Source organism: Alnus glutinosa, chromosome 3 (genome assembly GCF_958979055.1).
Source record: "Alnus glutinosa chromosome 3, dhAlnGlut1.1, whole genome shotgun sequence".
In the NCBI taxonomy this organism is placed as follows: Eukaryota; Viridiplantae; Streptophyta; class Magnoliopsida; order Fagales; family Betulaceae; genus Alnus; species Alnus glutinosa.
Window position 1 is genome coordinate 29,148,483 of NC_084888.1, and position 26,088 is coordinate 29,174,570.

Below are 26,088 nucleotides of genomic sequence, written 5' to 3' on the forward strand. Positions count from 1 at the left end.
TTATTAATTTTCATGTTCCTTGCCCTTAATCTTATGTTTTCGAGAACATTGGTGACCACATTGTGCCAATGGCATTCTTTCTCTTGCTGATCAGTCTTGCACATTCAGGAGAGTAGTGCAACTCATTTTAACAATGTTACTCAAAGTCTCTAAATTTATCTGCAGAAGTTATACATAGCATCAATGGGTTTCACTCTCCAACTTAACATGTAATCAATGGCTTAGCCAATTAATATATCAACCTTGTTTCTTATTATTTAGGGTTCGGTTTCTAGCATTCAATGAATCTCCTATCTCCCATTCTCACAATGGCGGAGTTATTCTCAATTACTGATTTTTTTTTTTTTTTTTTTTTTTTTGACTTTTAGTCAAAATTTACGAAATAATTTGTCAACAAGAAAAATAATGAATAAACCTCATTTATTTATTTAAGAAAAGTTCACATACCCCATTAAAATACCATTCAATTGACGATATTTCTCCCAAATTTTCAATTGAGACAATATCTCCCTAAACTGCCAAAACATTGTCAAAGTCTCTCCAAAAGCTAACAAAAAGACAAAAATATTTTTTACAATTTTTTTAATAAAACAAAAATACTCCTATAAATTCAACAAAATAAATAAATTATTATTATTAATTAAAAATATTAAAAAACGATTTTTTTTTTTAATTTCTATATAGAAAAAACCAAGATTTTAATTTTTTTTAAAAAAAATAAAAAATACAGAACTCTTTTAATTTTTAAATTTGGCCACCTTGGTTTTGATGTATTTTTTTTTTTTTTTTTTTTTAACTTTTTTTAGTTTCAAATTACTATTTTTTAATTTTATTAAGGGTCTTTTCGTCATTTAGAAAACATTGACAATGTTTTGATAGTTTTGGAGTACATTGTCCAAATTGAAAGTTTGAGAGAATATTGTCAATTGAGTGATAGTTTGAAGGAGGTGTGTGTGTATATATATATATTGAGAAAAAAAAGAAAAAAAAAAAAAAAAAAGAAGAAAAGAAGTTTTTAAAATTATCTAACATCCTAAATTAGTTGTCTAGGTCCAAAATAAATTTTTGTCTACTCTAGTGGAGAGGTGTGAACGAGAACAAGCACACTAGATTACAGAGCTTTCTTACTGGCCGGTCTCTATATTCATTGCCTGATTCCACGTACAGTGGCAAGACTGAAAAACTGTAAATTTGATGCTGTTCTTAGTCGTATAATAACAGCCAATTGTTGTGCTTGATCCTGGACAAAGTTAGAAGGGAGTCTCTTAAAATGTAGCGACATCAGCAACATATACAGAACTCAAATGGCTGAACCAGTAAACATTTACGGCCATGCCATGATAATTCACTTTCTTTCTAAATGAGTTGGAATCCATAATTCTTGTGCTCTGCAGAGCTTCGACTTGCAAGAAAACGTGTAGCCATGTTGGGAAGTGTAAAGAGCTAGAGCTACCTTAATTCGATTATGTCTTCACTGAACTTGTACCAGTCCGAGACTCAGATGGTTGATCAGGAGGAGAAGGAGACAAAGGCTGCTCCCCAGCGGAAGAAGCATCAACAGGCCTCTTTAACTGAACCAAAATCATGGTCATGTTGTCACATCCCTCGCCGCCAGCAGATGGTGCCAAACACCTCTCGAACACTCTCTCGCAAATGACTGAAAGTTTACTTTCCTGCATAATTTGACCCAAATCTGTGTAACTTCCTTCTTCTATGCAGAGAATTTCAGTAAAATCTCAGAAGAGTAAAAAAAAAACTTACAGTCTTCAACTGTCCCCGTACAAAATCCACTAGTTCTTGGCTTGACATGCAATCCCTGGGGCAAGAGAGAGAATCAGGCATTTCGTCAAACTAGCACAACAGAGAACTAACTGAAATTCCAAATCCAAATGCTTGATAAGAATAATTTTTTTTTTTTTTCTTCCCTAAAGTCATCTTCGGATTTATTTCTTTTCTCTAAATTACAAATATTTTTAAAATAAAAAATCGAGAACATTTCAGTTTTTAAATTCTTTCTGTCAAAGACAAACATCATCAAGAACTAGTGTTAACTGGTATTTCATTTAGATGATAGTATCATAATATTGATTGAAATAATAACTTCACCTGATTTTCAATTTCATGCTCTTTTTCCTCTATACTATTTATCCTCCATTACTTAAAATGAAAATTTTATGTGGGTGTTGCATGATATCTCATATTTTCTCCATTTCAGAGATTCTAATAGAATAATTAAAGAAGATATTAGTTTTAGAAAAGTTACATACAACTAATAACAATACACTTTACCTCTAATTATAATAGTTTTACTAGAAAAGGGTCTTAAAAGGAATTATGTAAACTTTTTTTTTTTTTTTGGTAAGTAATCAAAATATCATTAAAAGCGTAAGACGCCCCCTGGTACCCCAGGCTGTTGAGAATTAATGTAAACTTCTTTAAAAAAAGAAATAAAAAGAAAATAATAAAATCAAACGTATTGAGTGTATGGACAGATATTTAGGCATTGTTATTATTATGTATGTATCATAAGATCCAAGTTAAATATCATAAAATACACTGACATTCAAGATACACCAATAAAATACGTATCTAAATGGTTTAAAAAAGAAAAGAACCACATCCTAAAATGTATTATGTATCATAAGATAATAACATGGTTAAAATGCACCTACACCCCTTACAATGTGGGTTGATTGAGTTGATGCTCCTGGGTTTTTAGTTTTTCCAATCAGATCCTCCATGGTTCCAATAAACCACTTCCATCAACTTTCAATTATATTATTAGCATAAAACTTTCTCTATTCAAAATATTCCTACAACCAAACCAAAATCATAATTTACCAAACATCCAATTATATTGCATTTATATCACATGGTAAAATGACCAACACGAAAGAACTAAAACAAGGCAAACCTATAATACTAATATATTCTGGCATCTTATCAATTTCAATTTTTTAAATAAAAATTGAACTTCTCTACAACTTGTACAGAATTTTTAATTCCTACAACCAAACCAACATTTTAATTTACCAAACATCCAATTATATTGCATTTAAATCACATGGTAAAATGACCAACATGAAAGAACTAAAACACGACAAACCTATAATAATAACATATTCTGACATCTTATCAATTACAAGTTTTCAAGTAAAAAATTGAACTTTCTACAACTTAATACAGATTTTTTCCCCTTTCAACAGATTTTAACAAAGTTGGACCTGCATCATTAGCATCAAGTACAACAAACTATCTTAATCCAAGTAGGATTCGCAAATACAGTCAAACCTTCTCTTTCTTTTATTTTTTATTTTTATTTTATTTTTTTAAAAAAACCTATATATATATATATATATAAGTAAGAAATGTTTTATTAAAAAAGCTTAAGGCGCTCATAAGTATACAGAAAGTATACATAGGAACAATCAAACTAGCCCACAAAAAGAAACCCAACAAACCCGCATGGACCTAAAGCCCTCAAAACCGAAACCCACAAGGAATACTCAACGCTACAGCACGTGAGCCTCGCCTTTTCTTCGCCGAAAGGACGCGCTTGCATCGCCGTAGTTAATGAAGCTTTTCCTAAGTACACATGAAGTATATATAAAAACAATCAAATTAGCCCCAAAAAAGAAAACCAACAAACCTAAAGCCCTCAATACCAAAACCCATAGGAGCACTCAACACTACAACACGTGAGCCTTGCCTTTCCTTCGTCGAGAGGACACGCTAGCATTGCCATAGTTAATGGAGCTTTTCAGATTCAACATCTCCCTCCTACCTTTGGTCTTTAGACATGCAACCTTTGCTACCCGATGAAAATCCTCTTCAAAGGCATTCGAAATCGCGAAGGAAGGATCCTCATCCCCATCGCCATCCAACACCCAATCCCCTTACTGGGAGGACAAACACCCAAAGGATGAGGGGAGTCTCCATCCTCCCCAACCCAAACCTCGTTGCTCACTCTGATCCCACACAACAATCTCCCCAGCCAAAACCTACCAGCCACTAATATTATTCTTCTAAAAAATAAAAAAGAAAAGCATTCTATCAAATCCAGGATTGTAATCCTCATGGGATACTACATGATACTGCTTTCTCTTTCTTCACATGTTTCCCAAAAAGTCAACATCACATTTTCAGGAACATGTTCATACATCAAATAAGTTTCAAAACGGAAGACAAAAAGAAAAAGAATATATATATATATATATATATATATATATATATATATATATATATATATATATATATATATATATATATCAAGCAGAAGCAAATGTAAATTTCATTAATGATCTCAATATTAAAAAGGAAAAAATTGGAAAAAAAAAAGTATAAAAAAACCTGTCTTTTATTTTAGCTTTCAACTTTAAAACTGACTAGTAGTTGTCTGAATATAAACTAATTTAGAGGAAAATCACAAACTTCTATCTATATCATAAAAATGCATCAAAGATTCGATAACAACCCTCAACTAAAAATTGAAAATTAAAGCACATAAAGGACAGAGATGAATAACAAAAAGCAACATGCTAGGAACAATAAAAAATGAGCATGCAGTGACTGACAATAACCAGGTAAGGAAAGAAGAAAGGATAATAGGTTTGCTAAGGGCTGAAGGCAATATTGCATGGAAGTTCTATAATTCTTGTGAACACCATCATCGGTGCAGAGATAACTTGCATTTGGTGATCTACACCAAACTGAAACCAGTTGATGACATGGTTGTTATGTGTATGTGTGTTTTAAACGGTTGTTTTGGATGATCTAAAAGTTATATACTTCTTTCCTTAACTCACCTCCCCTCACTCCCTCACTCCCTCTTCCCTTTACCAAACCTCACCACCCAGAACCTAAGGTTGTACCTAGCCCCTTTAGTTGCTTTTCCCTCTCCCTACTCCTCCCCATACAATAATTTATTCGATAAGTATAGTTTGATGAAAGTTTAGTATATTTGAAAGTAACTGAGAAGTGGCAGAAAATCTTGTGAAAAGAGCACGCTATTCCATTTAGGGTTAAACTAATAGAACTATATAAATTCAAATTTGACTCAAGTATCAAGCTGAATCTCTGAAAGGCTGAGAGAAATAGAAGAAAGTTCCTAAATTTATCAGTTTGGGAGTTGGAAGGACTCTCATCAAATTTCCTTTCCCCCCCCCCCCCCCCCTACGTTCATAACTGGGGATACAAATATGGAATGCCTGCAGCACTCATACTTGCTAAACCATGTGAACATTGTACATTCCCGTAGATTCCTTTCATATATAGGCTTCTAAAGAGGAGATGAATTCTAGTGAATCCCTAAGTACATGCAGAAATGTTTTCCAATTACCCTTATGTTGTTTGTTGACAACAATGGAGCCCTTCACCACTACAAAGTTCCCAGGTGAACATACTGATTCACATTATATGCCAAATTGCCAATACCAATCTTTCAACAAAAATTGGAAAACAAGAATAATAAAGGCCCAATTGAATTTTTAGCAGCTAAAATAAGGAACCAAATTATAATTAATCACAACATAAAAAGTTAAAAGACAATGAATGAGAAATTATCAAAACTGATTCCTGCATATGCCATCGAAGAAGCAGATATCACAACATAATCTGTTGCCTTTTTGCAATGGATGTGCCTTTAGGATTTTGAAAGCATTACCAACAAAAGCAGTAAAGGCAGTGCCAGACACCTAAAGCCTAGTGATCATCATAAACAAAAGATCATTTACATTTTCCCCGGATTCACACAATTTTAGATTCGGAGTCCCCCCTTAGAGTTCAAAACAACACATGATTTTTTAGTATTACCCCCCTATAGCATTTAGAGTAAATTCAGAAGTGACAGAATACTTGGAAAGAAGAACCACATCAATAATTGAACCAATTTCTTAAAAGGAAAGTCAATTATAATTTAATATGGAAACTAACTTACCAAATCCCATCACAAGCTAGGACAAGAAACTCATCATCATCGCAAACCTCAACCTAATTCAAAGAGAAACAAGAAATCCAAGTAGAGCTTGAAAAGAAGAATCTCATAAGTGAGAGAACATAATCACTAATCATGATGTCACCAAAACTAGGTAGTAAGCAATAAGCAGTAGGATATTTTCAGAAAAACAAAATTTTTCAACACTTTCTTCCAAAGTAATGGAAGATATAAACTAACAATAGCATATGCATCTAAATAATATGACTACAATCATAAAAAAACTTTCCTTTCTTTTTTTGCTTTTCTTTAAAGTAACAAAAATCATTCAAGACATAATGGAAAGAATGTACCCTACTGCTTGGGAGAATACAAGAGACAAACAAAAGGGAAAAGAAAAAATACACAAGAAAGTACAACTAAGCATTTTATCCTTCAAAATATAATTCCACAGATCATAACCCCAATCCATGCAGAAACTACACAAGTCCATATGCTACATACAGTTGTTATGTCTGGATAGGCAGTAATAATCTGCTTTTCAGCTGGCAAAACTTTGTTCTGCTTGAATTCCACATCTCCTGCAACCATCACAATTTTTACACAAGAAATAGGCATAAAAGGTAAAAATAATCACTTTTTTCATTTAGAATTGGGATTAAAATAAAGAAAATATGTGTACCGATAGCTCTTGCCAAGTTCAGACTTCCATTGACTCGACCATATTGGATAAAACCACCAGCTTTCAGAATCCTTTCTTTCTCAATCTCAAGGTTAGGTTTGTGATCTATAGACAAATTATATGCCTGCATATGAAAACTTTCATAAAGCAACGCACAAGCAAATCTTGCTAAAGATTACACAATCCCCAGTAGAAAGGGTTCCATGCACGCGCGCACAAAAAAAAAAAAATATATATCCTTTGAATGATAATTTTACCATACATTACATGGACTCTCATGCAAAAGTAACGCATAGTTAGGGGCAGGGGGCAGTGAGTATGTAGATGTCAGAATCCCCTAAACTCCGGGATATGTCGAAATCATTTGTGTCCAATTTGCCTTCGATACCCTGGGCAAAATGATATGCAAGAATGCATTGAGGCATATAAAATATATGCACAGCATATTGCCGTCTATGTCTGTGTCCCACCAATTGGAGAGATTTCAAGGACCACCACCTCAGAACCTCAATGCACCTAATTGTGTCTTGCATGGATATGCATGAAAGAATGCTCCCAGGCCTAAGCATAGTGGTTATGTTTGTTTGTTCGCAACAAGGGATTCCCCACATGTGTGCATGTAACAGAACTTGTAAAAAAAGACACAATGTCCCTCCATTAGTTCGACATTCTGACGCGGTCAGTATCCTAGGGATTACGTGGCAGTACCGTATCCCCCAAGCTGGCAATGAATAAGTAGTATCTCCATATTTTCTTTCCCCAAATGTTCTAGCTAATAAGGAATAGATTTCCATTAGTTTGTTCTTTCCTAGTTAGTTTTCCTACATGATGTAACGATGGCTAGACCTAATGATTATGTCTTACAACCTAGTCGTCTTCTATTTAAGTGTAAACCCTAATAAATAAAGATCAAGCTGCATTATTATCAAATCTATAACTTTTTGGCGTCTTAGAGGTCACGGCTCCCTCGAAATAGCCCATATCCTTTTTCCTTTGTTCTTTTACTATTTGATTGCATCAAGTGGTATCAAAGCCAGGGTTCCTCTCTTTAACAAGAAATTGTTAAACCTAGAGGCCCGGTTTCCCTCAAAAGAAACCAAAAAAAAAAAATTGAGAAAATTTAAGACAGTCACCATAGGACGTTCCCGCAACAAGAGTAAGGCCTACCAGGATTTTTTAGTCGAAGCAAGGCTGGCTACACGTTCAGTCACGCAGAGAAGCCAGAAGCAAATCATGGAAGGACGTATGGGCAGCTTAAAGCAGTCGGTGCACTCCTTAACCGAGGTACACCAGTAGCTCATGGCCCGGATTACCTAAGTCTTCAAGATGCTGTCCACCCAAGGCAGGAACCGACATGAAGATGGGGAGAATTTGCAGGGGAGACAACATGCTGGAGAGGGAGAAGATTCCTAGGTGGGAGAAAGGTCTCACACCTTCGGCCACTGCCATGTCAAGCTTGACTTCCCCCGATTCAATGGGGAAGAAGATGTGACCAGCTGGGTTTGTAGGGCCGAGCAATTTTTCAGGTTCCAAGGAACCAAAAAAGAGGACAAGGCTACTTTGGCTTCTTTCCATCTAGAAGGAGAAGCCCAACTTTGGTTCCAAATACTGCTACGAGAAGGAAGGGAGATAGGCAGGCCAGAGTTCAAAGGAGTATTTGCTCGTTTTGGGCCTACCCAATTCTATGACCCCTTTGGAGAGTTAACCAAACTGCAACAAGAAGGAAGTATAAGGGATTACCAAGTCAAGTTCGAGTCCCTACTTTCAAAGATAGGAACTTTATCCCAGAATTAGCAAGTTAGCTGTTTTGTAAGCGGCCTAAAGGAGGAAATCAAGGCGGACGTCACTGCTGGACGACCCCTTACTCTCACTTCAACCATCGGCCTAGCAAGAGTCTATAAGGCCCGTAACATGGCTCTTGGAAAAAACGTTCCTTTAGAGACACAGAGACCACCCTTAACCCCCCGGAGCACCACAGGTCAGCCACCTCTTCCCATCAAGAGGTTAACACTGGAGGAACTTAAGGAGAGGCAAGAGAAGGGTCTATGTTTCAAGTGCAATGAGAAGTATGGTCCTAGGCATCGTTGCAAGAAGCTGTTCATGATTGAAGCATACTTGAGAGAAGATGAAGATGGGGACGGGATAACACAAGATGAAGAGGAGGACACCCCGGAGATTTCCTGGCATGCAATTACCAGTAAGGACCCAACAGAAACCATGAAGACTTATGGGAGGATTGGGCAATCAATTTTTCTAGTACTCATTGATTCGGGCAGCACTCATAATTTCATAAGTTTATCCCTTGCCCGCGTGTTAAAGTTACAACCTGCCGAGGAGGGAGGGATGGACGTGGTCATTAGCTCAGGGGAAAAGATACGCAGTCCAGGTAAATGTGTTCCAGTAGAATTGCAAAGCAGGATTTTTACAGTAGACTTCTATATTCTGCAATTGGAAGGTTGTGAAGTTGTGCTTGGCACTCAATGGTTACGGATTTTGGGGCCCATATGCTGGGATTTTGAGATGCTGGAGATGCAGTTTGTGGAATATGGAGACCGTAGTAATACATGGAATAAAGAATGGGACCGGCAGCTCAAGAGAGTTCCTGTCTCTCTATCCAGAAGGAGCCGAAAACATCAATGGGGCGCTGAAACAAAATGGGAAGGAGAGGGAAGAAGGGATGGAGCAAATGTTGGAAGGGCATGTCATGATTTTTGCAAAAACCAGGGAGCTGCCCCCACCACGCAGCCACGATCACCGCATCCATCCAGTCTTTCACATTAGCTTGCTGAAAAGGTACCTAGGCAGCAAGCATGTTGCCTGCCCGCATCTTCTGGAAGTGCTAGAAGACGGCAGAATAACTCCCACACCACAAGCAGTATTGGAGACTCAGATCAAGAACAAGAAACCAGAATTGTTGATCCATTGGCAAGGCCTTTCATCGGCAGAAGCTACGTGGGAAGAAGAAGACATGATCAAGGCTCAATTTCCTGAGTTCTTCCTTAAGGAAGTTGTTAGGGGAGAGGGATGATATGGTCAGAATTCTAAGGCTTACATGGCAGTACCGTAGCCCCCAAGCCGGCAATGAATAAGGAGTAGTATCTCCATATTTTCTTTTCCTAAATGTTCTAGCCAATAAAGAATAGATTTCCATTAGTTTGTTCTTTCCTAGTTAGTTTTCCTGTATGATGTAACAATGGCTAGACCTAATGGTTGTCTTATGACCTAACCGTCTTCTATTTAAGTGTAAACCCTAATGAATAAAGATCATGCTGAATTATTATCAAATCTAAGAACATTTTTAGTGTCTTGGAGGTCACGGCCCCCTCGAAGTAGCCCATATCCCTTTTTCTTTGTTCTTTTACTATTTGATTGCATCACATTCTTTGATGGGTACTTGTTGAACAACAGGTGTGTTGAATGCATATCTTACCACCTCCTCCATGCCATATGTCCCATGCTTCATGCACTTTGAAGGTTCCAATGAATTAGACCTTACCATCCCTTCAATAATAAATCAAGTACATATCTTGAAAGAACGAAAATAGTTCAATAGTCATATTAAAATATGGAGGACAGGCACCTAAATGTCTTAGCATTTCCATATGGGTTCAGAAAACCAATAAAAGTATGTAAAAACTGACTACCCTGGTCTCTGACTATCCTGGTAATTTCAGTTCATAAATTGAAGAGCATGACGCAGCCTTGAAAAAGAACCTCCTACACAGAATCAAGCTGTAAAATATTTTGCAACTACTCCAAAGGAGGGGACAATACCTGACCCTTCTTGGATATTACACAGCGAGAATCACCAGCATTTGCAACAACAAGTTTATTGTTTCGGATAATTGCCACACAAGCTGTGCTTCCAGAATTTGGTCCATGAAAATCAGAGTGGGGCCCCTAGTTTGCAACATAAACAGCCATAGCAGATAATGAGCCTTTACAACATTTTTATAAATATTGCAATTGGGGGGGGGGGGGGCTCATCAATGCACCCATTCCCATTGGATCTTCATGTTTGATAATAAATCTCTATCATTGTTCTTCTTCTTCTTCTTCTTCCTTTTATTTCTTTTTTTCTTTTTTCTTTATTTATTTTTTTATTTTTTTTTCCCTCTTCTCATTTGTGAATTATCAGGCAAATATATGAAAACAATAGTTGATAGAGGGATCCACAAGAAACAGAAAATGATTAAAAAACGCATGCAATAATCTCTTCAACTTACGCACCAGAAGCTCTTCAGTGACACACGAGCTGCCATTCCTTTCAAACCAAAGGCTCTAACTAACTGTTGCAAATATTAGCCAACGAGCATGAAACTGAAACTAGACAGCACTGAACCTAAGCTTATTACTATTTTTTTTCAGCTAAACTAATTGCTACTGGACTATCCAAACATGACCAAAAACCTTATTCATTAAAAGTCAAGTATCTTAACCAATATGTCAAAACCATCAACAATTTTTATTTGACAAATACAAGATGCTTACTGTTGTACTTGAGTGTAGATTGAAATATTAACAACAAAGGGAAGAAAAGGATATTCATTTAAACAATCAACCAGAGTTATTTTGCATGTTGGCAAAAGAGAAAAACATTTACAACTTCAGCCAGTAACTTCAACACTCATAAATGTTTTAGAAGCAGTAATCTGTATATTTCTTGTTGAATTATGCTTTCCAACTAGTATACTGTTATCTTCAAGCATATTTTAACTTCCTCAAAAACTTTTGACGTTCAGAAGCTTGAATATATGACTAAAATATTCATACCAACACCAAAAATAAAAATAAACAATAAATAAAAATAAAAAAATAAAAAACAGACATATCACATATGGCTCAACCAAGAAGATAATACATTTTTCATATTACCAATACATAAAGTCAAGCACCAGAAAAACTTACGTCAAAACTTCCATTTCTAAAAACCTACCTTACATCAAAGTTAGAAATAGATTTGCATTACGGTTCACAAATACGACCAAATAAGGTTTTTTATCCAATGAACCATGCGATAAACTTTAAATAGGCACATGTGACTTATTATGCAAGTATGTACGCCCAATATTTCAAATAAGAATAAAAAAGAATTTGGGAAAATATCCTAGCTTCAATTCATAAACACATAAAAGAGCCTGTGACAAATGTAACAGTCATGGGCATTAAAGCTCATAGCCATAGCCACACAGGGTTTCAAAGGAACATGACTTTAATAAAAGGCGAAATGCTATTCAGATATCTGAACATTTCTGAAATGCATATGCGATGGTAGTGATCGGTAAAGCAAAAGGCAGAATTACTGTGCCAGCGCTTCAATTTTTTAATTTTTTTTGGTAAGTAGTATGAGCATTACATGCAAAAAAAATAAAAAAGAAGAAAAAACCGATTTGTTATTATTACCTCTTCATAAGGCCAATCATCAACATGGTCATTGACTTCACTACCCTTAGGAGACCATATCAACCCTTCTATCATACCAGAGAACTTGTCCATTTTATCCCCCAATCTCGCTAATTCTCTCCATCCTCTTTGTCCACACATCATCTCATCCATTCTGCATTAATCGGAAGCATGGAAATAAAAGAGTGAGCAAATATTCACCAGAGAAACCCATAAGCATAAAAATTATCATTGCATGGAACATGACCATGGCGCTAAGATCTATAATACTTTTCCTTTCCTCATATTTGATTAGTCTTTTTCATATTAAGGATGCTGCTTAAATATTTTATTAGCTCAAAAATATATGTCCAATGGAAAATAATAGAATAATGCTATATACTCCACTACTATTCCACTACACTGACGAGGCATTGTCAATCTACCCTTAGATCAGCCATTGTTAAAAGCAAAAAAAAAAAAATTACATAGTGAGATAGTAGTGTGGTATATAGCATTACTCGATATATATATATATATATATATATATATTGAACAATCAAAGAACAATGGCTGATGATGATATATTTATGAGCATTGAAGCTATTTAAACGATGTAGTAATAGAAAGAGCCGGGCTCCAGATTCCTGAGCTGTTCATAACACCTTATAGGTAAAAAAGAAACTTTCCCTGCTACCCTGTGCTTGGTCTATGATTACGTTAGAGGCATCTGCCAATAAAAATAAATTGAACTGGTGTAAGATGCCATGGTGCTTTGGGGGAGATTTAAATGTGGTTAGGTTTCCTAGTGAGAGATCGGATGATTCTTGATTTTCTGCAGCTATGGAGGAGTTTTCGGAGTTCATTTTTGTGCAGAGATTGGTGGATCTACCTCTCCAAGGAGGTCAGTTTACTTGGTCCAATAGTCAGGAAGATCAAGTACGGTATAAAATTGATAGATTCCTATTATCTCCAGAGTGGGAAGAACATTTCCCTGAGGTGACACAGAGGCAACTGCCTAGAATTTTATCAAATCATTTTCTTATACTATTGGATTGTGGGACGCATAGAGAAGGGAGCAGATATTTTAAATTTGAAAACATGTGACTGAAATTTGAAGGTTTTGTGGAACAAGTAAACCTTTGGTGGGCGTCTTATGAGTTTCATGGCCTGCCTAGTTATGTTTTGGCAAACAAGTTGAAAGCCTTAAAGGTGAATTTGAAGAATGGAATGAGAAGGTGTTCGGTGATGTGGGGAAGAAAATTAAGTTATTGGAGGGTATTCGTGATTTGGATTGTATTGATGAGGGTCGGGGATTAGTGGAGGAGGAACGGATGAGGAAGACAGATATGACTAAGGAGTTGGAAAATACACTTTTTTTTAGGAGGTAAATTGGAAACAGAAATCTCGTGCTTTGTGGCTAAAGGAAGGGGACAATAATACGAAATTCTTTCATAGGATGGCCAATTCGCATCGTAGATACAATCACATGGAATCTTTGAGGATAAATAGGGCTATGTCTAATAATTCCTTAGAGATAAAGGAGCATATAATACACTATTATAACAAACTGTACACCGAGCAAAGTACTTGGAGGCCCAAGGTGGATGGGCTTTCTTTTTCATCATTGATGCGGAGGAAGGTATTTGGTTAGAACGAGAGTTTGAGGAATAGGAGGTGTGGGAGGTGGTGCTAAACTTGAATGCTGATAAAGTGTCGGGACTGGATGGGTTCACAATAGCTTTTTGCCAAAAGTGTTGGGATGTTTTGAAACAAGATATTATGGCTGTGTTTTCAAAATTCCATAATCGACGCCAGTTTGAGAAGAGTTTTAACGCAACATATGTTTCTCTAATTCCAAAGAAGACAAAAGTTGTAGATGTAAAGGATTTCAGGCCGATTAGTCCAGTGGGAAGGGTCTATAAACTCATTTCCAAGGTACTTGCTAACAGGTTTAAAATCAATATTGGGCAAGATTATTTCCAATTCTCAGAATGCTTTCATTGGAGGTCGGCAAATTTTGGATTCAGTTATCATAGCTAATGAATGTTTGGATTGTCGAATTAGGTCGAGGGAGGCTGGATTGTTGTGCAAATTGGACTTGGTGAAAGCTTATGATCATGTTAATTGGGATTTCTTGCTTTACATGCTTCAACGATATGGTTTTGGGGAGAAGTGGAGGGATTGAATAGAATTTTGTATATCTACGATAAGATTTTCTATCTTGGTGAATGGCACTCCATCTGGTTTTTTTACGAATTCTCATGGACTAAGGCAGGGGGGTCCGCTTTCTCCTTTATTGTTTGTGGTGGTTATGGAGGAGTTAAGCTGAATGTTGAATGCGACGATGAACCAGGGATTATTGACAGGTTTTCCGTGGGATCCAGGGATAATGAAGAATTAGTGGTGAATCATCTATTGTTTGCGGATGACACTTTAATTTTTGGTGGTGCGCAGGCAAAACATGTTCGAAATTTGCGGTGTATTTTCTTGTGTTTTGAGGCCGCATCAGGGTTGGGGATCAATTTAGGAAAATCAGAACTTGTTCCCATAGGCGAGGTGGAAAATGTGGAAAATGTTGATAATTTGGCTCATATCCTTGGGTGTCGAGTTGCGTCTCTATCGATGACTTATTTGAGTTTGCCATTGGGAGCGTCCTTTAAAGCTACTTCTATTTGGAATGGAGTCATTGAGAAAGTGGAACGTCGATTAGCTAGTTGGAAGAAATTATATTTGTTTAAGGGCGGTCGGTTGACTCTAATTAAAAGTACTCTCTCCAACATTTCAACGTATTATTTGTCTTTGTTCCCCATTCCTGTGAGCGTGGGTTAGAGACTACAACGGGATTTCTTATAGAATGGCATTGGGGATGAGGTAAAATTTCATTTAGTAAACTGGCACACAATTTGTACTCCAATTAAGGAAGGTGGTTTGGGAGTTCGAAATTTGATTTAATTTAATCGAGCTTTATTAGGGAAGTGGTTGTGGAGATTTACTAAGGAGCAGGAGGCTTTATGGTGATTGGTGATTGAAGTTAAGTATGGGAGTTTGAGGGGTGGATGGTGTTCATCAGAGGTTGTGGGGTCTTATGGTGCGAGTGTCTGGAAATATATTCGAAGGGGGTGCGATAATTTTTATAAGTTTGTGCCCTTGGAGGTGGGGATGGGTATAATGTACGGTTTTGGTATGATCTTTGGTGTGGAGATAGGCCGCTGAATATTTGTTATCCAGTTTTGTTCAATATTGCTCAATTTAAAGACTCCTGGGTGGTAGATAATTTGTATGTGCTAGATGGAGTTGCACATTGGAATGTTGTCTTTGCGCGACTCGCACAAGATTGGAAGGTGGAGATGGTCCTTTCCTTATGTGAGCGATTGTATTCTCATCGGATTCTGCATGGAGCGATTGACAGGTTAGTTTGGAGTCTCTCTAAGAGGGGGCATTTTGAAGTGAAGTCATTCTATAAAGCCTTAGGTAGTCAAGAGGTTTTTTCTTTTTCTTGGAAGAGTATTTGGCATGTTAAGGCTCCATTGCGGGTGTCATTTTTTGTGTGGACAGCAGTCTTAGGAAAGATCTTGATGCATGACAATCTGCGTAGGCGTCATATAGTGGTGGTTGAGTGGTGTTGTATGTGCAAGAAGAGTGAGGAATCCATTGACCACCTCTTACTTCACTGTGATGTTCCACGGGATATATAAAGCTTTTTTTATAGTTTGATTGGGGTGGAGTGGGTCATGCCGCGACGGGTGCTGGATTTGTTGAGTAGTTGGGGCAATTCGTTGGGTCGTGGTCAAGTTATGCAAATTTGGAAGCAAGTTCCCTTATGTGTCATGTGGGGTCTTTGACATGAGAAGAATGCTCGGCATGTTGAAGATGTAAAAATGATGGTGTTGGAGTTGCGTCAAAACGTGCTTAATAGTTTATTTGTATGGGTCTCAGCTCATCATAGCTTGAGTCGTGTTATGTTTGCAGAGTTTTTAATTTCTTGCTCTTCTGTTTCCTCTTTTTAGAGGCACTTTTGTATACTTCCTGTGTACTAGGGTTGCGCTCATCTGTGCTTTTTAATGATATGACATTATTTGTCAAAAAAAAAATGAGCACTAGAAATGAAGTTACCTTAGAAAAGCTTTCTGTACAGAAGAGCCTAAATCACCAGCAACATGCGCTTCATGCTTGAGCATCTGTTGATGAAGATACTTGGCACAGAACTTAGAAACTACTTTACCTGAAATAAATGGATGTCACTATGAACAACTGATGCATCCATGGAAGAAAAGACAGGTTGCTGCAATTTTCTTTTTTATAAGTAGGTTGCTGCAATTTTCAATTTGGACATTTTAAAGCTTTTCTTGTGTGGAGCTTATGTACAACATCGGTTTGAGATTGGCCTAATATGATTTTTACGATCAAGTTTAAATTGCTTTTAATTTGAATAACTAAGTTATGAGTTATGGACATTTTGTTTTTTGTACAAAAGACCTGCAATCTTCTGTAAGTCCTGAGAGTTAGGAGTCCTAATATGCTTCATTGTACTCTTAGAAAGTAAAGGAACATTGAGTTTGGAGTGTTGAGGCAAGATTGCCAGCATGTAATCTTCTTTTTCTTCTTCTTCTTCACTTTGCACTGGTACTACTCAACCCCTGAACAACCATGAACTTTTTCTCTTTTCCTTCTCCTTTTACAACCCCAAATCAAATCCTTTATCCTATACGCTTTGGAACCTTATAAACCTAAAAGTTTACAATCTTCTAATCGCAAATAGTCCCTTTAAACAACCTTAAAAGCATAACCTTTTACTGCTGCTAGAAAATTCTCCCAAGTTGCTTTCCTAGTTTCTACCTTCTTTCATCCATCAAAATTCACTCTTTCAAACCATAGTTCACTCTACAAACACTAATCATTTCTACCAAAATCCTAGACTATAGATCATTCTCCAAACCCTAACCCCAAACACACACAGAAAGGTTCCCTTAGTACATCAAAGGCCAGAAATTATCAACCTAATGAGAAAAGAAATAAAGGAAGAGTGAAGAACTAATTTGTAACCTTCCTTCCTTCCTCCCGAAGAGAGAGAGAGAGAGAGAGAGAGAGAGAGAGGGAGGTGATAGACAGACACGCAAACAGAGAGACATAAAAAGAGGAACATAGGAAAGTTTAGTAACTAAGAGAAGGTTGATAACTACACAACTCGAATAGATATGCAAATATTTTCCAGAAATTTGGACATTTAGCCAGATCAACCTTGGGCAACATATAGAAATACATGCTGGCCACATCTTTCTATATATGCCCATTTGACTAAAAGTGACATATGGCATACTAAGATTTGATATTGAAGCCCAGAAAGCACTACGAAGACATCCAAAACATGGCATTGTACCAAATCTCAGGCTCTTGCATTCAAATATCTAAAAAGGGTTATAGACAAGTGAGTAATTACTGAAGATGTTTCTTAGCTTCTTGTGCATGTTTGCAAATATTTTATGCAAACATGCACAAGAAGCACGCAACTGTCAAACCCAAAACAAGATGATTTAAGAGTTCCATTTTGATGCCTACAGCCCTATGACTAAAGAGTACAATTACAACATTTATAGTAATCTACTTCTCATCAGGGTTCCATGATGAACTTTATAGGCTTATGTAGAAAAAAAGGTAACTGGAAAGAGGTAATTGCCTTCAAGATACAGTGACTAGAAACAGGTAGGAGCAAGGTTTAGATCCAGATGACTAACAAGAAAAGAATCTAAGCTAACTACCAGTTTGAATCCTTTTCCCAATTTATCTTCAATTCTGGGAGAGAAACAAAAAATTGCCCTTATCTTTTATCAATAATAAACTTATTATATAACAACAGAAAATACACAGAGATAACACAAAGGTCACCAGATATTACAATCTAAACGTCAAAATTGACCAACCACTCTTAAAGGTGGGGATGTGCATCTTGTGTAAAAATAAATAAATAAAAAAAGTGAAATTTGCATTGTTAACCCAGCCTTAGCATTGGTGTGCTTAAAAAATGTTATATGTTGATTTAGATTCAGCCTCTCTTAAAGATGGGTTGCGCATGTTGTGTGAAAAGACAGTTTGAAAGGATCAAATAACTAAAAAACTCTTGTAAACCAAGTTGCAACGAGATCTAATTTCAGAAAGATGCAAACAGCAGCCAACAAGGAACAGCAATTTCAATTCAAAAAACAAGTTCAGTTGGAAGATGTGTCAGATAGAATAGGAAGAAAATATGAAAAACAAAGAAAAAAAAATTATAAAAGTCAAACTCTTACCCCCATGGCCGTCATAAACACCAAAGAAAGAGGTGGAACTGTCCAAATCTGGATAAGCTGCATGCTGTAACAAAAAGACAGTAAATTTAGCATACAATCAGCAAGATAGCATAATCTACAGATGATCATGAAGATTACATGTCCAGCAAATAGACCAATTCAAACGACAACCATATCTCTCTTATCCATGTAGCATGATACCTTTTGAAGATAAGCCATCTCGGGGCAAAATACATGAGTCATCTGAACATTTGGATGTTCATCATACAAAAGAAACCATTTTTTGTTATTTTCCATGCATTAGAAATTCCAAAATTAACATTTTTGTCCTGTTTTGGCAAATTATACAGTCGATTTCGGCAAGTTTACTGAGTCCCTGGAATCCGAACAAAATTAATGACATTTAAGAAAGTATTCAATGTGTTTCCATGAGGCCCATTCAGAAAGATATAATATGTTTCGTTATTTCCTTCTTGGCTTGATTAGATTTCAACTTAAGACCTACACAATACCAACCCACCTTCTTACAGCCAAGGGCAAAGGATATATTTACAATCATGGCACATCAAATTACATATAAGTAGGAATACAAACCTAATTCCTATTCTTTTTACTCGTTTCTTCCATTATTTTCAAAAAATTTGAACTGTTAGTGTTCAATGCAATGTTTTAATATGATTTTTCAGTTATTTTTAATGGGTAAGATTAAGCTTTATTAACTAAACAGAAGTAAGATACACATAGAGAGAGTGAAGCAGGGGCGAAATTATGAATTTAACTTGACAGGCCCAACTGCATTGAACTTTTTTAGGGGTCAAAGTAAAAAAAAGAAAAAAAAAGAAAAAGAAAAAGAAAAAAAAGGACCTAAAATAGAATACCTCCATGTGAATCTTAATTGGCAAGTTCTCCATGGATAATGCTGCTTATTGTACAGAGTTATAGTTCTTTATAGGAGTTTCACTCTTTGATAGTTTAGTTAGGTTTCTCAACATAAACACAATGGCAATATGTTAAAATAATTCTATTGTGTAAGAGCATTATTACTTTGTTCAGTCTTTTAGACATGCTCTTAGTCAATTTTTTTTTTTTTTTTTTTGATAAGTAGACATGCTCTTAGTCATGATACACTGTCATTCAATACGTCAACTGATTTTGGTTCATGATCACATTATCTTTTCACTTCCACATATTGTAAGAGCATTATTGCTTTGTTCGGTCATTTAGACATGCTCTTAGTCATAATACACTGTCATTCAATACATACACTGATTTTGGTTCATGATCAGATTATCTTTTCACTTCCACGTATTGTCATCAAATCCAATCAGGTATATGCTACAAATAGTTATTTATAACATTTCTCAATCCAGGCGAATGAAAAGTCATACCAAGAAGATATTGAACACTAGTTAGTAAATTAAGAATCTAAAACCGATTTCACTCAAGTGATAAAAGGGTTAGGGGTGTCCAGGTCCAAGTTCAATTAACCCAAGAAAGAAAATGCCAACCAATGCTATAATAAGAAGCAGTGGGCATAATGATTACATATTGACAGAAAATTCTGAGGATACAAAATGCAAACGTGTGAAACCAAAACAATTTGAAACAATAAGAATACACAGACTACTCACAGCATCTTCCATGGTTGCACGCCACCCTTGCATTGATGACAACCCATATCTAAGTCTGTCATTCTCACCATCTTCTGATACTTTTTCAGTTTTGGGGGCACTGAGATATATCCCCATTTCTATCTGGAACAGTACTAATACCATCAAAAACAGAAACTATTGCACAACATAGCTGAGATATATTCCCATTTCTAAGCGAAAGCATAAGAGTACCATCAACAACAAGGATCACCATCAACACAAGCACATTATACACGTATAAATAAATAAATATATAAGCACAGATGTACCATGCATATATACATATGTATACACAAGCGCTATACGACAGAGGAGATTTTCAGGTGATTTTTTATGCAACCAAAGAAATAGATGAACAAATGACACATTTCCTTATAAGAGGTTTCCCTCACTACACCAAATCAATCACACCATCTGATCAATATAATTCCAAATAAATTCTTTCAATCACCAAAAAATAAAAAAGAGCAATTACAAATCAGAGAAATGGAAATTTCCATAAACAATCACTACACCCTTGCTAATCCAAGAGTTTAGATATTGAAAATTCTTGATTTCTGTTTGATTTTCCTACGTTTTCTCAGCAACCAAACAGACCATCTAACCAAAAATAAACAATTAAAATTTAAAAAGAAGAAATTTCTGCCGATCAAACAGCAAAGTAATTCAGATCAATTTCTAAGCGAAAGCATAAGAGTACCATCAACGACAAGAATCACCAACACAATCGCATTATACACGTACCGTGCTTACATTCATATGCATACACAAGTGCTATACCACAGAGGAGATTTTCAGGTGATTTTTTATGTAACAAAAGAAACAAATGAAGAAATGTCAACATTTCCTTACAAGAGGTTTCCCCTCACTACACCAAATCAATCACACCATCTAACCAATATACTTCCGCATAAATTCTTTCAATCACAAAACAAAAAAGAAATAGAGCAATTACAAATCAGAAAATGGTAAGTGCCATAACCAATCACTACAGCCTTACTAATCCAAGAGTATAGAAATTGATAATTCTAAATTTCTGTTCGATCTTCCTACGTTTTCTCGGCCACCAAACAGACCGTCTAACCAAAAATAAACAATTAAAATTTGAAAGAAAAAAGTTCCGTCGATCAATGAGCAAAGTAATTCAGCTCAATTTCCATAAGAGTAGAGTTAAATTGAATCACGAAATTAAAACAAAAATAAATGAATTAAAGGCCTCTAGGGTTTGCGACACACACTCTCTCTGCAGGCTCAGCGTCCGTACACTGATTTCAGAGAAGCGAGTGAAAAATAGAGAACCGCTGGCCTTTTGATCATTTGCTTCCTTTTTGTTGGAAATGGTAGTTTTCCGCTTTGGACTTTCAACTTTCGAGTAAAAATCCAGGGGCGGGGGCCTGGGCACGCGCCATGCACGTGCGCAACTTCTTTTTGTTGACTTTCCCTTCGAGTCCGAGCGACTGAATTAGCACGCCCCCTGTATTTTGTGAAGGGGAAATGATAGGCAGGGGACACTCATCCGTCCCCTGTCCTACATATAATAATAAAATAATATATTATATAAACAAAAAGTGAAAAGCCTAGATTGCTGAGGATTTTTTTTTTTTTTTTTTTTTTTTTTTTATCTTTTTTGTATTTTTTTTTTAAATTACGATTAGATGAAAATCTAATTGCTATTCTTTTTAAATTCAATAATAATTTTAAGAATTATATTAATTTCGAAAAAAAAAAATTACAAATTAAAAAATAGTCACATTATTCATTTTATAAACGAATTACGTACAATTCATACAAAGAGAGAGTATAAATACAATGGCCATGATAATCTAGATTTGTCATGGTTTCTAATATTAGATTTGATGCTTTATCTCAACGCCCCAAATATAATGGCCATGAATTCAGGAAGCTCCGACACGTATATTTTTCAACGAGTACAATAGAAACATAACCGGATGATGTCGTAATAAAAATTAAATTTTACAACAAAACTTGTAAAACATAAATATATTAAGTGCTAATTATTACTATTACGAGATCTAATTATATAATAATAATATAAAAATTTACCGAATAGAATTACTCTTTTCTCAACCCAATACATCATCCAAAACTTATCTCTTCTACTACAGGACAACAACGATTAGAGTTTGGACGATTTGGTCCTTCACATAAACTTGACTCAAAACTAAAGTTTTTCAAAGAGGATAAAGCTAATATCACTGTAAAATGAATCTAAGCTACGCCTTCACAATTGCAACTCAGTTGTTGATTTTGCTGCCAGTACACTGTTAGGCACATTTTGAGTGAAAAAAAAAAGGGGGGGAGGGGGGGGGGGCTTTTTAAGCTGTTTTTTAAAAGTACATTTTGGCCTTTCTGGAGTAAAAAAGTTGAAAAAAAAAATAAAAAAAATTAACATTTTAACTGAATAGACAAACTTTTTGTTTAACACAATTTTATAAGTACTGGAATTACTTTTTAATCTTTTAAGAGCACTTTCAATGGCTTATGTATTTTTTAATCTAGAATAGCTAATCAATCTAAAACAGCTAATCAAAATCCATCCATTTTATTTAGTTTAACTAATGAGTTTTAAAATGCACTATACATCCGATTATCTATTCTTAACTCTATATTATTTTTCATTAATTATTTTCATTATAATATTTTTTTTCCACGTGGGTCCCGCTTGATAACTCCACTACTTTACACACATTCCCTTAGAACACTTACAATGACTTATGTATTTTTCAATCTAGAATAGTTAATCAAAATCCATTTTATCTAGTTTAGCTAATGAGTTTTAAAATGCACTATACATCCGATTATCTTTTCTTAACTCTATATATATATTTTTTTTCATTATAGTATTTTTTTTCCACGTGGGTCCCACTTAATAACTCCACTACTTTACAAATTTTCCCTTAGATCTCCACTATAAAGGAAGAAAAAAAGAAAAAGAAAAAAGGGAAGAACGTGGAGTGGTAGAGGGAAAAAAGAAAAAAAAAAAAAACAAAGCAGAAAAGGTGGAGATAAAGAATAAAATAAAAAAATAGATAAGTGAATAGTATAACTCTACTGGTAGAGTTGCACTATTTATGGAATTAAGAAAAATCTATTATGAAGTTAGAATACATAAGCCGATGGGGTCTCTTTTAGCACTTTTGTTATCTATTCTAGCTTAAAGTTGCAAATAAATAATCCATTGGGAGTACTATAACACAATCTTAAACATGCTCTTTATGGGCCATACAAAGAGATTCAACTCTTTGACATTGCTTTCAATTGCATAGCCAATCCAACGATTCAAAAGAGCACAATACCATTCATCAGCGGTCATTGTAAACTCAACTTTTTGTATACTTAGCTATTGCCTTGAGCAGCTTAGGGTGCGTTTGGAATTGCGATTTCGTAAACAAAAAAAATACGATTTTAAATCAAATTGGATAAAATTAATTGTTTAAGAATTGTGTTTTTAAAAAATTGCAATTTGAAAACGCTACAAACTGTTTTTTCAAATCACTGGCAAGGGAGTATTTTTTAAAAACGCAGAATTTTATAGGCTAACCTGCGATTTTAAAAAGCCAAACTGCGATTTTATCAAACGCTTAACTACATTTTAAAAAATTACTTTTTGAAATCACATATTTTAAAATCGCACATTTTAAAATCGCTATTTGTAAATAGGACTTTTTGAAATCACAAACCCAAACGGGCCTTTAGTAAAGTTATCTCCCTTAAATAATTGAACTTCTCTATCTTTCTTTATGTTTCTCGCTCTTGCTCTTTATCTCCCCTAAATATTGTACAAATCTAGCCAAACCAACTTTTGGATATTATCCTATAAATATCATACAATGCTAAAAATTACATTTTTATCATACAACTATCTCACAATGCTAATTGGCAATTTCAAATAACTGTTGAATTAGTCATTGTTAAAAAAAAAACAAAAAAATATCTTGTTCTCTCCACAATGCTTAAAACTATATTTTTATCCTACAATTATTCTACAATATTAACGTGACAGTCCCAAATAACTGTTAGGATCAGTCACTGTTAAAAAAAAAATATAAAAATTGATTAAAATTGTCACATCAATATTATGAGATAAAAATGAAATATATAACATTACACTTTGTTTTTTACTTGAATAATGTTATATACCACAATTTTGTCTCACGTCTATGTCACAATGCTAATATAGTAATCCCAATCATTTCTTAATTTTTCTTTCTAATAATAACTATCAAAAAGTTGTTAGAACTTTGCATGTGTCTTTGACTCCAACACCCACTATTCTGTTTATCACGGGCTTTCTAATTAAAGCCCACCCCCCAATTAAGAGGGATGGGCTGGACTAGCACAGTTTTAGTCCACCACATTCGTGATCAAATATTCTAATTTTAACACCTCCTGTTAAAGGCGTGAAAGAAAGAAAAAATTAAAAAAAGTAAAAAAAGCTGCATTGTTGGTTGCATGTGAATTTAAAAAGCTTATTTAGAAAAATGGTAAATATCTAATAAATTCTTGAGTTGGAGCTCCATTTGAATTCGATCCCTCACTTTTTGAAAATCAGTATTCGGTGCTTAACTTTTTCGAGAATTTGAAATAGGTCATTCCGTGATTTTTCCGTCCATTTTCGCAACTACCGTTAGTGCCATGTCAGCATTTTCGCCACATCATATTAAAATATTATTTTTTTTTATTATATTATCAAATTAAAAAATTTATTTTGTATTATTATTATTTTAAAAAAAAGAAATTAAAAATGAAGGGGTTTGGCGGTGGCCGCCTGGCCACCCCCAGTCGTGAAACCACCCACATCATGGCCTCCGATCTCCCACCACCAAACTCCAAATCGAATCCCAAATAATCAATATCAGCCTCCGACATTTGCTGTCCTCCAATACCACCTCCGGCCAAAGTTGAGGACGACGAAAATAACATGTCCAGCGAATCACTACCAGAGCTTTGAACCAGTCTCATTCTTAGAACCAAAATACACACCGGGCATCCCAAAATCCCTCATTTTGGAATTGAATCCCGAATTCACTCCCATAAAATCGTCATTACTTGAGCTAAAACCATTCGAGGGGAATGCGATTGAGATGGATTTTGATGCATTCTGGAAAAAACCACCACCCGATTGTTTCAATCCAAAATCAACCAAAGAACCAAATGGGTCTTTGTTAGAGTTTATCCCAACCCCACCTCCACTACCCACACCTCAAATAGATGGACCTCCAAGATTTGGACCCTTGTCGACGATTCTGATACCGGTGGTTGAACCGGATGAATTCCGTCCCTTCATACGAAAAAAAGGGCTTGCTTGCTTCAATTACCGTTCAGAGCCATCCAAGAGCGTACCAGAATCAAACATTTTGTGTGCCTCGAGACCCAAATCGAAGTCAAAGTTGGATTTGGACTTACCGTAATTCGAATTCATGGTTTTTGATTTTATCACTATTTAGATCTGAGTGTAATGAAATTATATTTTAGTTTGTGCTCAAATCTGGCTATCGAGAAGCGTATAGATCTAAGTGTAATGCAATTATATTTTAGTTTGTGCTCAGATCTGGCGCTATCAAGAAGCGTACCTGAGAGATCGCAAAAAGCAGAGCTTGTAGATCACAGAGAGAGCAAGAGAGAGAGAAACATAGGGTAATGGTTGGTAGTTCCTGAAACGAAGAAGCCTTGCTTGGATTGACCAGGCCTGGGGGTGGCCTGGGAGCCACCCCCTCCCACGGTGGTAGCCACCTCCAAACCCCATCATTTTTTTTAAAAAAATAATAATAATACAAAATAATTTTTTAAATTGATAATATAAAAAAAAAATTAATATTTTAATATGATGTGACGAAAATGTTGACGTGACACTAACGGTGGTTGCGAAAATGAACCGAAAAATTACGGAAGGACATATTTCAAATTCGCGAAAAAGTTAAGCACCGAATACTAATTTTCAAAAAGTGAGGGATCGAATTCAAATGACGCTCTGACTCAGGGATTTATTAGACATTTACCCTTAGAAAAATGATAAAAATAAATAAAATAAATAAAAAGCTTGTTTGGAATTACATTGAAAAATGGAACTTTTATTTTTAGAAATAGCTTGAAAACAAAAGCCTCATTTTTAAGGTTTTTTCAAAACGTAAT

The 26,088-nt window shown here is 35.4% G+C and overlaps 1 protein-coding gene across 2 annotated transcripts; it reads right to left on the bottom strand.

Moving 5' to 3' along the window:
* Positions 1–1,141: 1,141 nt before the first annotated feature.
* On the bottom strand, positions 1,142–21,329 carry LOC133863070 (probable protein phosphatase 2C 60). Of its 2 annotated transcripts, XM_062299054.1 has the most exons (11): positions 21,172–21,329; positions 19,915–20,037; positions 18,284–18,347; positions 16,113–16,221; positions 12,018–12,171; positions 10,389–10,514; positions 6,615–6,738; positions 6,437–6,513; positions 5,936–5,988; positions 1,762–1,816; positions 1,142–1,673 (listed from the first exon to the last, which is right to left on the bottom strand). In XM_062299054.1, exons 2-11 carry the CDS (start codon positions 20,029–20,031, stop codon positions 1,464–1,466), a joined length of 1,089 nt encoding a protein of 362 aa, XP_062155038.1. In that variant the 5' UTR covers positions 20,032–20,037; positions 21,172–21,329; the 3' UTR covers positions 1,142–1,463. The 2 variants fall into 2 exon arrangements, with proteins under 2 accessions (XP_062155038.1, XP_062155039.1); XM_062299055.1 differs by lacking the exons at positions 1,142–1,673; positions 1,762–1,816 and having other exon boundaries at positions 5,932–5,988; positions 21,174–21,329.
* Between the last annotated feature and the right edge of the window lie 4,759 nt (positions 21,330–26,088).

What these genes read in the sequence shown, in the direction of transcription:
- LOC133863070 (XM_062299054.1), bottom strand. Translation starts at nt 20,031, where the DNA reads ATGGGGATATATCTCAGTGCCCCCAAAACTGAAAAAGTATCAGAAGAT. An exon ending in GTGCAACCATGGAAGATGCT is followed by an intron (nt 18,348 to 19,914) that starts GTGAGTAGTCTG and finishes TTTTTGTTACAG; the next exon opens with CATGCAGCTTATCCAGATTT. An exon ending in TAATATCCAAGAAGGGTCAG is followed by an intron (nt 6,739 to 10,388) that starts GTATTGTCCCCT and finishes TTTCATATGCAG; the next exon opens with GCATATAATTTGTCTATAGA.